The 14834-nt window shown below is 52.9% G+C and overlaps 1 protein-coding gene across 50 annotated transcripts in view; it reads right to left on the bottom strand.

The window, feature by feature from the left end:
• Nucleotides 1-14834, bottom strand: part of RAP1GAP2 (RAP1 GTPase activating protein 2) — a 211614-nt gene that overhangs the window by 16817 nt on the left and 179963 nt on the right. For all 50 annotated transcript variants that reach the window (XR_011423419.1, XR_011423428.1, XR_011423417.1 and 47 more), the window contains 5 exons: nucleotides 13065-13194; nucleotides 10705-10860; nucleotides 5464-5535; nucleotides 4877-4963; nucleotides 4126-4260 (listed from right to left, as the gene is read on the bottom strand). Coding sequence is in view for 34 of the 50 variants with exons in the window: in XM_023653248.2 (XP_023509016.1) it covers nucleotides 4126-4260; nucleotides 4877-4963; nucleotides 5464-5535; nucleotides 10705-10860; nucleotides 13065-13194 (580 nt within the window). In the remaining 16 variants the exon portion in view is untranslated. The remainder of the gene's footprint in view (nucleotides 1-4125; nucleotides 4261-4876; nucleotides 4964-5463; nucleotides 5536-10704; nucleotides 10861-13064; nucleotides 13195-14834) is intronic.

Genomic DNA, 14834 nt, shown 5'->3' with positions numbered 1-14834 from the left:
GCGAGTGAGAAAAAAGAAAGGGTGTCACTTTCTCGTTATATGCTTACGTCACTTCATTTCAGGTAGGGGTTTGAACACCAACTAGCATCATGGAAGGAGCCATGTCTTTTCCAGGCCAACCACAAACCTCGATTCCTCACAAATTGGTGTTGTGAGTTGCTTCAACTTAACAAACTCAACTTAAGGGACACAATGCACAGGGATGACCACTAACGGGGACATGCCTATCTGTACCAGGCAAGCAACAGAGGCAGGGGCCCTTGGAAAGAAAGATGCTAACTGCTTGTCTGCTGAGATGGCTCCTAATCAAGAAATACTCTGAGGTCCAGATTAGGGTCTTCTGTCCCCCTAGCAGCACAAATAAACGACAGAGGCTGACGGAAGAAGGAGCTATCCCTCCACATCTCCACTCCAGCAGACCAGAGCTCTCATCCATGAGCTGCCCCAGCCTGCAGGTACCTTGCTGGGGTTATCTGAGGCCTGGTGCTCCTCTCCGGCCACTAGGGGTCACATCAGACCAGTGCATTAACTATCACAGTCCCTCAAAGGCTGGGCGAATTCACCTGACAACTCCCTGCTTGCTGTGGTCGCAGTCCTGCTGAGGCTCGGGAGCCTTCTCCTCCCTGGTCCTCCACTCCCTTCTGCATGACGAGGTCAATGGAGGGCTGGGCAGGGTCATTGTTTCTCAAAATGTGGCTCACACGTGCTTTAGGTACATAGCATGTAGACACATCCAGTATTGTCACTTTTTCTTTCCATTTCATTACGGACCAACAAAAACTTCATCAACAGCTGGCAGTGGCTGAGAACAGCATTTAAGACCAATAGTCTAGAAATCAATATTTTTCAAAGGTGAGTATGTACAGCTCCTTTATAAAGAAAAATATTCTTGCAAAACTCCAAGTGTATGTCCACAGACCCACCGCAACACCAGGGTTCCCACGGACTGCATTTGCAATATACCTACTTACTCCACAGAAATGTCTTTTAACGGTGAGATTCACTGCAAAAGTTTAGTCTCTATAATTGGAAATATATTTCTTTGATGTTATCAGCTTTGATGTTATCAGAGAAAATACAAAATTTAAGTGTTTGTAGCACTGGCAGATTCCTGAGAATATCTCCAAGCCCCTCAGCTTGAGAAGCAGATCTAGACGTCCATAAACCAATTGCTCTGTGTCTCGAGGAAGAAAAGCTTAAAATACAGCCAGTGGAACTGAAGCAAGATGTGAAGAAGAGCTATTCTAAGTGGTGGGAGGAGCAAGCAGCCCAGCCTGGGGCAGTGGTGGGTCTGCTTCCTAGGAAAGGAACAAAGGGTCCCTTTGGGGGGAAGGGACAGTCACAAGAGGCAGGGGTGGATGGCCGAGATGGCTTTTAGTCCTGGGAATTCTCAATTATGCTTCCACGCACCTGTGAGATGAGAACTTTGACAGGAAGGAGATAAAGCAAATTTTTGTCCTGGCATCATTTCATGCACCACTTCTTTCAAGAGGAATTCCATGAAGGTCCGGGTAAGGGACCGCATGAGGAATCCCAATAATTCTGACACCACGGCACCACCCAAGGGGCCCACGAAGACATACCAAAACTAGAGACTGTTTCCCAAGCTGGGTCAGACCACAGGCACGGCCCAAACATCAGAATCCCCCAGCACTGGGCTCCATGCTGCTGAGCCTGGCCCACTCTCAGCTCTGGCCTCCACAGCTCAGAGACATGAGAGCAATGAAGGAAGGCGTGGGGCAAAAGGGTTCTTGTCCCCCAGCTGAGAGGAGGAAAACACGCTCTGAAGGCTTACAGGCCATGACAGTCCCCTCCCTCACCCCCAAGTGCTACCCCGGAGACAGGCATGGAAGCAGAATGCAGAAGTGGGCCTGTTTTCAGCCTTTCAGTTGGAAGGACTTAGGGTTGAAAAGAAGAATTCCCTGGATTATTAGATCAAATACAAGTAATGATAAAGTCTTGAAGCATCTTCTCTCTTGGAAACCCCTTTAGACAGACCCACTGGAGTCAAAGACAGATGAGCTGCTCCTCCTGCCAGAGGCAGGGGACTGGACCAGTGGCCTCAGGCCACCCTCCATTAGACCCGCAACCTGCCTGTAGCTGCTGGGCCATTTTACCCATTGGGCACCATGGCAGAGTGTCCACAGCCTACAAGCATTTCCAGGTGAATAAAGTATTTGAAACCTGAGAAAACAATAACTCCAAACCACAGAAGGAAACTTGCAAAACTGAAAGCAACAAATACTGCATTAAATGTCTGCAAAATATAACACCATGTCAACTAGGCAACCGCAGCTCAAGTCATATATAAACTACATTTACTGTGGGGCATGGGAGCAGTTTGATATGCTTGATACAATGTGGGGCAGAGGCTACAAAGTCCCTGTTCATAGGGTCTCACCTTCACTCCTGTCTCGGCCAGGTTGGCCGACCTGGCTCCCCTGTTCTTCCCCGTTCCTCTTCTCCCTTGCCCCGCTTTCCTCGTAATCTCCCAGCTTCTGCTAGTTCACCCTGGCTGCCACTGTCCATCAGGACTGAGCCAGATGCCCCAAGAATCTCTCACCAGCCTGGAAGAATGGCTGGGCTCCGACCCCCACCCTCGTGAGGAATCTGGGCAGCTGGCCCCGACTAGGGCCAGCAAAGCCCTGCCCTGCTGTCTGCGGTCCAGCCAGGCAGCGAGATATAGAACCCAGGCTTGCCCAGGCCAGGCTAGTGTGGGTGGAACCTGAACCGAGTCAGGAACCAGGAGGCAGTGTCACACAGCTGTTAAGAACACAGGCTTCAGAATCCAGCAGACCTGGATCCAGCTCCCGCGTCTGCTGGGTGACTTGGGATAAATTACTGTGTCCCTTTGAGTCTTGGTTTCCTCACACGTAAAATTATACCCATAATTATTAAAATTGGGTATGAATTATTATACTCATAATAAGAGCCTTCTTCTCAGGGCAGAGAGGGCAGCTGTGAGGTTCCAGACAGGATCACGCGGGTTAAGCTTTCACTTTACACAACAATAACAGCTAACACTTTCACTGAGCATTTACTGCATTCCAGGCCATGCAAATTGTTCCAGACACTATTTCAACTAATTGTCACAACAACTGCATGACAGAGGTCCTATGTATCATCCCTGTGTTGTTGATGAGAAAAGAGTAGCTCAGAGACTGTGAAGACTGCCCATGATGACCCAGAGCTGGGATGCTAACACAGGCAGATCCAACCCTAACCCCACACACGCTGCCCTCAAAACGGTAGCTTTACAAATCATTCTGCAATGGGCAATCCAGTAGAACATTGACTTAAGGACCAGAAAACCTGGGGGTGAAACAAGGCTCTACCTGTACTCAGGTGTGAGGTTTGGAGCAGTCCTGCGGCCTCTCTCAGCCTGTCCCCTCACTTGTGGGTGGAAATAACAAGACTCCTTCTGCCAACCACACAGGATTGAAGCCAGACTCAAATCAGACCCTGGATGGAAGTGCTGGGTAGACCAACAAGCACTCGGCAAGCACATGACGATGAACTTCTTCACCCCACATCAGCTAAGTGGCCGTCCAAGCTCCACCTGAATACTTCCAGGGACTTCTTTTAGCAGCTTGTTCTCGTTAGAAAGTTCTTCCCTTTGCAAAGTCCACTGGGACTTGCCTGTAACTCCATCCCACCAGCCCTGGCCAGGTCCTCCAATGCTCTGCCAGCTGGGAAGAATCCTTGCAGTACCCCACACTGGCTGCTGAAGACCCCAAAGGCTTGTGTCCTTGCTCCTGCCGTCCTGCCCTGGACTCCCCGACCACAGAAGGAGGCAGATGGAAGCAGTCATGTTCTTGGTTTGTACCGGCTCCTCTCCTGCTGCTAACTCCTTCTCTGCCCCTGCATATCAGACTCCCAGTTCAGGAGGAGATGACCCAGATCAAGGAAGGACATGGCGGACGCTGCAGACACCGTTGGCTGCTCCGACCACTCACACTGCCTGATGCCTCTTCCCTCTGCAAACACTGCGATGCCCCTGCTGGTCCTGCCACCTCTGGCTGGCATTTGGGCTCTGGGGTCAGGAGCATGCAGACCTTGCACCTCGTCCCGTTTGTCCCACCCGCTCCCTGCCACAGCAATCCCCAGCCACTCTTGTGCCTGTACCTTAAAAGATTCCAGGAATCCCCCATGGCCCCCATTCTCAAACTTGTCCTCTTCTGGGCCCAGTCCCAGCATGGCCTGTGTGTGGGCATGGAGCTCATCGTGAAGGTTGTCCAGGAGGGCAGCCCTCGTCCGGTCCTGGAAGGGAGAGGGTGAGGGTTGTGGAGCTAGCACTGAGGGCAGAGGCGTGCCCTCTCCCTGGGGGCTCCAGACACCTGGCCTGAGGGCTGCTATTCTGGCCAGCTGTATCTCGGCGACAGTGTAGACCTAAGGACAGGCTAGGCTCCAGGCTCACAAAGGCTGCAGTCAACACTACAGCCCCATTCCCGGCCCTCTGCTCTCTCCCCTCTGCCCCTTCTCCATGGGCTATCCCACAGCTCTACTGTGCAGACTCCCAGCCCAGATCTCCGCCCCAAGCTCTACATCCATGTACCCAACTGCCCACTGCTCCTCTCCATCCAGATGCTCATCCAGGGCCGTTCATACCGCCTCCAGGTGGCGCCATTCACACAGACCAGGACTAGATCTGTCAGCAACACAGCCTTTGCAGGCACCTCCAGAGCAGCAGGTCTCAACAGAACTCATCTCCCAGGGGTCCCCAGGTCAGCAAAGAACCCAAGCCAAAGGCCCAAGAGCCACCCTACAATTCCACGTCCCTCTACCCTTATATACAGGAGTATAGACCGCCCCCCCCCCCCCCCCCCCCCCCCACTAAGAGAGGCAGGAGGAAGACCTTCGGAAACCACGCTCTCACCTCCAGCTTCGCGAACTTGTCAGACTTGCAGCAAGCGTTCTCTGCATTGGTGAGCTTGGTGAGCAGGAACTCCCTGAACTCTGGGCCCTGGAACAGACAAGATGCCCCGGGCCTCTCTCAGTCTCAGCTGTTGCCAAAAGGGCTTCAGCCACAGTAATGGGTAGGCAGAGCAGGGGTCTGGAGAGGGCCTCTGAAAGGTCCCCTGACGTGATCATTTCTAGCCCAGAGCAAGCCCACCTGCTAAGATGCCAATGTGGAAACCAGCTTCCCTGTCCTGGGAAATGCACCCTCCACACCCACAGTGGCATTTCCAGGACTGGGCGCCATTTTTGGCCAAGGGTCCTGGGACTGGAACATGGTATAAAACCCTTCCTTTAGCAGAAAGGCAACCCCAGTGTCAAACACCCTGACAAGAAGCCCTATGCTAGGCCAGGCAGGTAGCAGGATGGAGAGGTGGAGACCCTCAAACCCTGCAAAAGGTCTTCCTAATGCTCCCAGCCCAATTCAGCCCCACTCCAACCGCGGCCACTCAGGTATGGGCACCTGAAGCCTTAGGCATGAGAGGAGCAGAAAGGAGAGTTTCTTACCTTCTGGAAAACAGGAGGGCTGGGCAGAGGTGGCCCGAAGGCAGGCACGTCTTCCCGGGCAGTGACCGAGACCTGAAACACAGCATCTCGGTGTGGGCCAGGAGCTTGGAAGAGACCCAAGCAGAGGATGACAGCATGCCACATTCTGTGCCCTGGTGCTGGGGCAGCCCCATCCTACAGCAGATCTACCCGCCTCCTCCTCCATCCCCTTGCCAGAACACAAATGAAGTGCCCCCGTGAGCCACCGCCAGCACCGCCCGAGTCACTGTTCCTAGAAGTGGGGCTGGACGGCGCAGAGCCATCTGCGTGCTCCCATCTGCATTCCTGGAGGCCAGAAGCGGGTTTGGCAAGAGGACTGGACAGGGCTGAGGAGCAGCCTGGGACCCTGATTCTAATGCAGTAAAAGTGTCCACGAGGCCTTATCTCATTACCTCACTTGACTGGGATCCTAATCCTCAGAGAAGGCACAGTGAGAATTACTAGCCCTGTTTCACTGATGAGGAAACAGATGCCCAGAGACATGGAGTGATCCCCCCAAAGGCACACCGGTGATCAGCCACAGAGAGGAACAGAGAATCCAGACCTCCCAGTCCTGCTCTGGAGTTATTTTCCCACAACACTGACTCCCACACCCAGCCATACAGCAGAATCACTTCAAGTGTTAATATCGATTGCATGGGCTCCACTGCAAACCTACTGAATCAGAAGCTCTGGGGTAGAGCCAGGAATCTGCACAGTTAAACGCTCCTGAGAGCTTTTGTGCAGTCGGTGGACTAGTGTCTGGGAGCCCTGGCCCCACACGCAGGAGCAGTCAGTCCGGGTGAGGTTTGAACTAACAGAGAACCAGGGCCAAGGATGGGAACTGGGCGTGGGGGTAACATCAAGGTGCTTGTGTAGGGGTGTCCCAGGCTCTGGGTGGGGTGTGCACCTCTGGCCAGTCTGGGTAACTGGAACCAACGGCAGGAGGAACTAACGGACTGAGAGTGCCCAGGTGTTCTGCCTGGGGGTCTTCCAGGCCCAGGAGAGGCCCACAGCTCCATCTCCCTTGTCTGCAAGGAGGTGCCCTGGTTTCACCTGCTCTCAGTCCACGAGGCTACAGACCTCTCTGGAGACTCTGCCCTCTCCCTTCCCCAGGCGGCTGCTGACGTGAGCCCAGCCCTGGCACGCCGCCAGCCACCCTGGCCTGTGAAGTAGGGCAGATGCAGAGTCTGCCAGACCGGGTGAGCAGGCAGCTCGGAGCCCGGCCAAAGAAAGGCCTTCCCAGGGTCTGCAGGGGAAGGGAACGGGAGAGGGCTGATCAATACGGCATTCTCTTCCCAAGCTCAAGGCTGTCTGCATGGCCCCAATTGCAGTACCCAGAGTCAGGAAATGGGGCATGTTTGGCTGACGTCATTTCTGGCTGATTCCAGCTGCCAAACACAGGCCCCCTCCACGACCCACTCTGCACCCGTGGCACCAGTCAAAAAATTCTACCCACAGAACCAGAATCTGGGGAGGCAGTGGGGGGAAGGCCACCGAGGGGCTGCCAACTGGGACAGGGCCAGAGGCCAGACCCACCTCTCCCCTCTGCCCATCCCAATGCCCCCTCCTTCTCAGGCCTGCATTCAAGTGGTCTGTGCTGACTGGGGAAGTGGCTTCAGACATGCCCTTAAATCCAGAGTCTCCCAGCCAGACAAGCCCACTGCAGCAGCCGTGTCAGAAAGGCAGAAGACAGAACGCTTCCTGGTGACAGCCACTCATCTTCCGTCCCCACTGTGTCCCCTCTCCTGACCCCTCTCCAGCAAAGCGCTGGGCCTTTGTTGCTCCCTCCTCCTGAGGACAGCTGGGTTGCCAGGCTGAAAGCAGAAGCTGCCTGAACACAACCCCACCTTCCTGTTTTCTAAATCCAGTGAGGGCCTCTCGGCAGGGCGGGGCAAAGCTGAGAAGGAGAGGGGCAGCAGGTGACTCTTGAAGAGAAGCTTCAGGGCTGGAAAGCGGAAGGAGGCTGGGGCGTGTGAGTAATAAGCATGCACCAGGAGGTGGGGAAGCTCGAGGACTCCAGCCTTGACACGATCCCCACGTCTGTCCAAGTGGAGGCCTTAGAGGACGGCAGAGGTTCCTCAAGCCACAGATCAGCAGTGAGCGGAAGGGGGCCCCCAGACAGGAGTCTGCCCCAGTGGGCTGCTTCGCATAGATTCCTAGACCTTTGTGGGACTTTGGGCGGCAGGGTGACCTCAGACAGGGAGAGGACGGAGTTCTGGGGATGGCTCATCTGGAATTTCCTTCCAATCTGGCAGGATGGGGACAAAATCCATGTCTAAAAAATAATCCGATGTAATGTTTCATGCACCACTGAGTTTCAGAGCCAAGTTTCCACCTGCTCCGACTGCTCAGTGATGAAGACCACAGGCAGACCTGGACGGGGCTCCACTCCACTGCTGCCAGGCCCTGTGGCCTCAGGCCTTAAGTGACTTCAGCTCTCAGCCTCAATTTCCTCCCTGTAAAATAGGGCTAAGGAGAGGCCCTGCCCAACCAGGCGCTTGTGAGGATTTGAAAAGACTGCTTCTGAGGGTGCAACTCAGTGCCCGGTATGCAGCAAGCACCCAGGAAGGGGTAGCCATTGTCACCCAGTGCTTTTCTTTTCTAACTTTCCCTGCTGACCTGCACCTAAGTAAAGGACACCTGAAATACTGCAGAGTTCCCCCAACCCAAGTCCTAATCCAACACACACACACACACCCCTCCTTCTCAACTGCCCCCACTTCCCCTCCCGCAGCATGTCAGGGCTAGAAGGACCTTGGAGGTTGTCTAGTCCAACTTCCTCATTTCACACAGATGGAAACAGAGGCCCAGAGAGGGAAGGAACTGGCCCAAGGTCACACAGCAGTCAGAGGTAGGGCCAGGACAGAATCCCACGCTCCCGAGCCTCTCAGTCTGGGGCTTTTGCCTGCACATTCTCACACTGTCCTCCCCTTCCTCTTCCTCTTCTTCCCTGTTGTTCCTCCTCCCCAGTGGAGGCCTCCTAAGGAAATCTCACCCTCCTTTGCCATGGCCCCTAAGCCTGCAGGGGTCAGCTAAGGTCCCATGTCACCCTAGACCCTTTGAGGGATCTAACAAGGTCCTCCTCAGTCTGCTTGTCACCTGGGGTGCTTCTGGGGGTGTGGATGGACAGAGTTTTGGGGTACGCCTTGGAAGGCTGGTCTCCCTCCCTGCCCTCTGCACCCCCCAGCCCCCATTCACAGGTCTTGCCTTCTGGCCTTAATGTTTGCCTGTCAGGTGGAGCACAAGGTCCCACAGCCCGGGGACAACCTGGCGCTTCCTGTGGGTCCTGCTTCGCTCGTTCTCTCCACCCTCCCTGAGGACAGTGCTTCTCCCTGGACCACAGACTGAGGCTCGGAAGACTTTGTCAAGACTTCTGACATCAAAGCTGGAGGTGAGATGGTGCGTTTTCGGATCTCTGATTTTTCTCTGCATTTTCCCACTCTGCTGAGCTCGTGGGAAAGTGGAGAAGCAGTTAGCTGAGCTCCATTTCCTATCAGGGACTAAAAGCAAATACTAAACATCCACAGGAGGCCCCATTCTGCCAGCAGAGGCCTAGCAGACAAGCCACACGTACATACATGACTGCCTGGCAGGGTCCGGGAGACGCTCCCATCACACAGCTTTACTTTGGGGATCCTAGCCCTCTGCCTCTGCTGGCTGTTAAAAGAGCCAGTCGGTGGTTCGAGCGGCCCATCCACTGAACAGCACTCACTGGCTTTTCTGTCCCTTCCGTGAAGGCTGGTTCTGCATGTCACTTTCACTTTCACATGCCCCACCCCTAGTGTGGCGCCCAGCACACAGTAGGCACTGAACCAATAAACTTGCTCCCATCAATAAATCAAGCAGCTGCTTGAAGTGAATACCCATTTCAGTCAAAACAGGTAATCCCGTAGCATTCAAGGAAATGCCCAAACCATGGCTTCTCCAACTTTTCAGCTAAAACTGCTCAATGACAGAAGAGCATGAACACAGGCATGTAAAGAATCAGCTCTCCTCAACAGAAGAGAGCTGTGTTTTGTTTGTTTGTTGAAATCTCATATTTGGTTTTAAAGTCGATGTGAATTTCGCATTTAATATATCTGGATTTCTACTGATGTAATAATGATCTAACATCATTTCTTTTCCCAAAATCTTTGAGCAAAATTGATACGTCACGAAGATGGCCATGAAATGCTATGGCTTTGTGCACCCCAGGAGCCAACCGGCACCGGCCTAAGTCATTCTACAGGAAACACTTTCAGGCCTCCTGGTCGCCCATGAGCAATGACAGGCTCCTTTGCCTTCTCCCTGACAGCAGTGCTTCCCAACACTGTGGGGAGCAGGGATACCTCAGAAAATGTGAGCTATGGCCTCTCTCCCCAGAAAATGCAAAGCAGCACATAAACTCAACATTTTGCATATATCTGCAGGGGGTTCAAAGACTAACATCCACCTTAAAAACCCTCAGTCTGTCTCCCTTGGGTCCCATGCCCCAACACCACTGTGATACAGAGAAACTGCTGCCCAAGAGCTTGGGATCGTTTCTCACGGAGAAGAGAAAGGGATGGTTAGCGACACGGCCATCAGAAGCAGGCACAGTGAGGGCGGCAAGAGGCTCCTCTGCATTCGTGAGGATGGGGAGCCCACTGGAAAGACCACCTATGGATCAGGAGGCTCAGACTCAGGTGCTTGCAACCCCGCCTCCCAGGGAGTCTTCAAATTAAGGTTGAGCATTTACTCCAGAACAGCTAAACCAGAGGGGCCCGCCCAGTGGCCAGCGTGGACCAGGCCCCTGAGGTTCTCCTCCCTTCTCACCAGAAACATTTCACCTTTTTCTTTCTTTCTTTGTTACCACCTTCCTTCCTCTCTTTTCCTGTCAATCTCCTCTTCCTCTTTTTTTCTCTCCTCTGGCTCTGCCTTACTCTAGAGTTGAGCAAATGGCATTACCAGACTCCAGATAGGAAAACCGGGGCTTGTCAACACTTGAGTTAGATGCTGTCGAGACCAGAAGCAGCCAGATGGATGAGATGAGCTCAGAAGGAGCCCTCCACCAAGAGTCTAGCTCCCAAATCCCAGAAACCCGAGAATTCGGAGAAAATCAATCACACCAAAGGTAGGAGTGCCATTTTGGAGAATGACCTGAGGAGCCATTGAGAACCAGTGTTCCTCAATATCGCTGAATCCATCAAGTGGGGTGAGGGGCAGGGCCCACTGCTTCCTCCAATGAGACGTTCTCCTTACCTTGTAGGATGGGGTCTCTGTGCCTGCGTTCTCAGCCTGCACAACAATATAGGCATGTAAGAAGTTGGAGGCAATCATATCTGGGACAAATGGTGTATTTTCTTCTTGGAAGATGATGGCCACAATGTCATTCCCAATGTGTCTCTTTCTCTGGAGCTAAACAAAAAGTGTTCCATTGTTATAAGCCAGTTAGGAACATCCTGAAAGCAAAATAGGTCTATACAGGAAATCCTCATTATTCTATCTTTATACATAAACCCTGGCACTCTGAGACCTAGCTCGCTAGGGAGTTTCTCTTGCAATCTTTAGAAGCCATCAAAAAGAAAAAAAATGGAGAAGATGCTGAAATGGTTAGGCAGAGACAAGCAAGCATCTTACTGAGCTCAACAGTGCAGAGCCCTGACTCAGGACTCAAGGAGAACAGTTAACAGGTGAGGGCTGGGTTTTGCCCTGGTAGAGCCTGTAATTGATCCAGGAGAGACGCAAACACAGGTAAAGCCACCTGAGAACACTAACAAAGCCACTAGCCAGCAAGTGCTAAATCAGCTGCTGCAGACAAAGTGCCTGACTCTAGGGGCCAAGAAGAGGGCAAAACCAAAGGCCTGATGGCAATCTGAGAAGGCTTCCTGGAAGAGGAGATGGGGGCAGGCACTTGATGGAAATGTGGAAGAGCAGGGATGAGGGGGTGGATCATTCTATACCAGAGGGGAGAAGAGCCACGCTTAGAGAAACAAGGGGCACCTGGCTTGGCAGAGGTCACAGGGGAGAGAGAGACCTAACTCCGATTCAGTATCCCAAACTGTGCCAGGGGCTCACAGGCAACCTCAATCACCAAGCACCTACTGTTTGTCAGGACCTGTGCTGGGCTGTTCACGTGCCTGACTTCAAATGTTAAGACTCCCCCCATACCAAGTCCTGGCTAGATGCTTATCTACACATTTGTCCCTTTATTAAGCACCTACTGCATGCACACCCTATATTTCACATGAGTTTCTCAATTACTGAGCCACCTGCTATATACTGAGCCACGAGCTGAGCACTTTCACACAGATTGCCTCATTCCACACACATCATCCCATTTCTTGGGAAAATAAAATTAATATTTATTCATTCCTGGCTGTGAGCCAAGCTCTGTATCCCTCCCACTGAACATCCGTGAGACGAAAAGAGAGCCAGGCAGAGAAGAACCCTCAGCCTCGGGCTGGTGCAGCGAGTGAGGGCAGCCGTGACAGAACAGAGATGGAAGGTGAAACGCTGAGAGAAAACCTACTTTGGATACAAAAGGAATCCTGCTCCCATTTGTTTCTAGAACATTCAGTAGTGATTTTAGAGCCAAATCACAGTCTCATTTGCCAATTTCCTTTTTCCCTAAGAAGCCAGGCACGATGTTTACAACTTCACATCTGTGCTGCCTCCCCAGTTCCCTGCACAGAATTGAACGGTCAGGGTCTGGTGGATGGTCCACCTTCCTTTCTTATTTTCCTGGAGACGGTGGGACAGGGCAAAGGGTGCAGTAGCCAGGACCAGCTGCTGGCTTCAGGGGTCCATGAGAAAAAAAGCCAGGCCCTCCCTGGGGACACGCAGCTGTCAGAGGCAGCAAATGAGAGAGAGGGCAAGAAAACACTGGAAGCAGAGGCCTCAACCAGGGCTCCCTGGCTGAGGCAAAGGCTGAATTTCTGCCCACAGCAGGTGTGCTGAGAGATGAGGCTGAGAGCAGCAGAGCTGGGAGGGGGAGGGACCGTCTCAGGCAATAACCAGCTGCACATCACCGGGGCGGGAAGGCAGCCAAAAAGCACAGTGGCCTGGATAGTGACCAGCTGTTAGGTAGCAAGCCTGCCACAAGCCAGGCATGGTACTGAGCCCTACATTCAGAACCTTATGTAATCCCCACGATGACTCTGTGATGCACGTGGTGTTATCCCCATTCTACGGGTGAGGAAAATGAGGCCACAAGGTTACCCGGCTTGCCCGGAGTCACATATCCCTAAGCAGCAGAGCTGGCTTCAAGCTGCCATCTGCAGACCCTGTCAGGTACTCTTCACCATCACCCTCCATGATCAAAGCACCCGGGCTCTGCCCCTAATCTGGGAAACAGTCTTTTCACCGTGCAGAGCTGCTGTCTCCCCATTGGTCAAAGCGGAATAACCACGAGCCCTGTCCTGCCTCCTGCACAGGGCTGCTGACCGTGGCCTTGGTGAGATAACACAGCAGAACAGCTTTGATGAGGACGCAGCGGAACAGTCTGGCCTCTTGATTATGAAAATGGGGAGGGGGGCCACAGTCGCTCAGGCAGACCAGCCCAGAAGCAGGCCTTCACCTCACACGCCCCGGGCTCCCACAGCCCTCCCGAACCAGCTTACCTGCTGGGCATCTCCCTCGGTAAACGGCAGCTTCGTGGAGACGTGAAACATGATCTCCCTGTCCCGGAATATCGTGTACACTGATTCCACCCCCGTCTGTCCGTGGGTCACATCCAGGCCTCCTCGGAAACTGTCAGTGAAACAGGGCAGGTGCCGGGGAGAGAGAGTGAGGGGAAGTGGGCAACTTGGGGCGACCTCCCCAAAGAGAGTAGGAGAATGAAGGAGAAGACGTGTGAGAGTTGAGGCAGAGAGGTTATGAAGCGTGAAATACAGGTAGGTGGGCTCTTCTGAGCAGACAAGCCCTGGCGTTCCAACCATAAATCCATTATTTAAAAGCCAAGGCAGAGTGCTTAAAATTCCACGCACTCCACTTCAGCGGCCCAGGTTCACAGGTTTGGATCCCAGGTACAGACCTACTCCACTCACCAGCCACGCTGTGGAGGTGTCCCACATACAAAAAAAATAGAGGAGGATTGGCACAGATGTTAGCTCAGGGCTAATCTTCCTCAGGAAAAAAAAAAAAAAGACCAAGGCAGAACCTCCATTTCAAGCCTTGGCTGTGTTCTCTCCACACCATATGGTCTTGTGGGAAGGGAGATCGTTCATCCATAATCCCAGACAAATGTCGTCCCAGGTGCCAGTGGCCCCCAAGGCTGGGCATAAGCCTTTGCTCTCTACAAGGCCATGTCCAAGTCCTCAGCCCAGAGCCAGGGCAACCAGCCATCCTGTTGGATGGTGGTGAGCCCACGGGAGCATCTGGCGCCAGCGAGGAGAGGTGACAGATGCTTGACTTCTACTCAGCCAGTCCCTGACGTGGAGACTCAACCAAGGCAGTACCCAGCTTGGAGGTACCCAAGGAGGCCCCTTCTCTGGCCATCTCCAAACAGGCAAGAAAGAAAAGAACTAAGGACCTAGGTGGTCTTCCGGGAGCCCCTTCTTCCTTTATGGCTGCTAGCTGTGCATCATATTCTTCAGCAAAGAGAGGAAGATGCAGGTTCCTTTAATAAAATGAAATAAAATAGACCCTGGATATCGGTCCCCTCAGGCACTATAATACAAGCCAGAAAATGTGCTCAGCCGGGCACAGCAGGAAGCACACTAGGCTGGGAGTCAGGCGCTCCAGGTTCTAGACCTGCTTCTGCCACTAAGTCAGCACATGGCCACGGGCATTTCACTGCATCCCTCTCGGCCTCAGTTTCCTCTCTCTACAAAATAAAGGGACAGGAATATATGATCTCTGGGGTCCTTCCTGGTTTTAATAGATTTTATTTTGTCTATTCTAAGACACACCTTTTTTCACGTTTTAACATCTCTGAAATCAGGACACACGATGGCGTCTCAGAGTGGATGAAAGTGGTATAACAAGGACAGTAATGCCTACCAGCGCTCACTCTGCGTGTGGCACTAGCTCAAATGCTTTGCATGCATTATCTACGTTATTTCCCGACAACCTAGTGGGGGAATATTATCTTTACCTCCCTTTTCACAAGAGAAGAAACTGAGGCTTTCAGAGGTCAGTTCACTTGTTCAAAGTCATAGAGCTAATAAGTGGTGGAGATGGGAGTTTAACCCATGTGCGATTGACTCCAGACAGCAGTGATGACCTTGAAGGGAGAGGAAGACAGAGGAAGAGGGAGAAAAAGGAGAAGGAAGCAGAGAAGAAAGTGACTATGGACACCTGCTACATGCCGGGCACGGAGCTGGGTGCTTCCACACAGGATAGGAGATCCTGCTAACGTGGCTGCCACAGTGGGGAATTCTGGGGGCCCA

This window comes from Equus caballus, chromosome 11 (assembly GCF_041296265.1).
Source record: "Equus caballus isolate H_3958 breed thoroughbred chromosome 11, TB-T2T, whole genome shotgun sequence".
NCBI lineage: Eukaryota > Metazoa > Chordata > Mammalia > Perissodactyla > Equidae > Equus > Equus caballus.
Note: the sequence above shows the minus strand (reverse complement) of the source record. Positions and strands in the feature narration are given on the sequence as shown.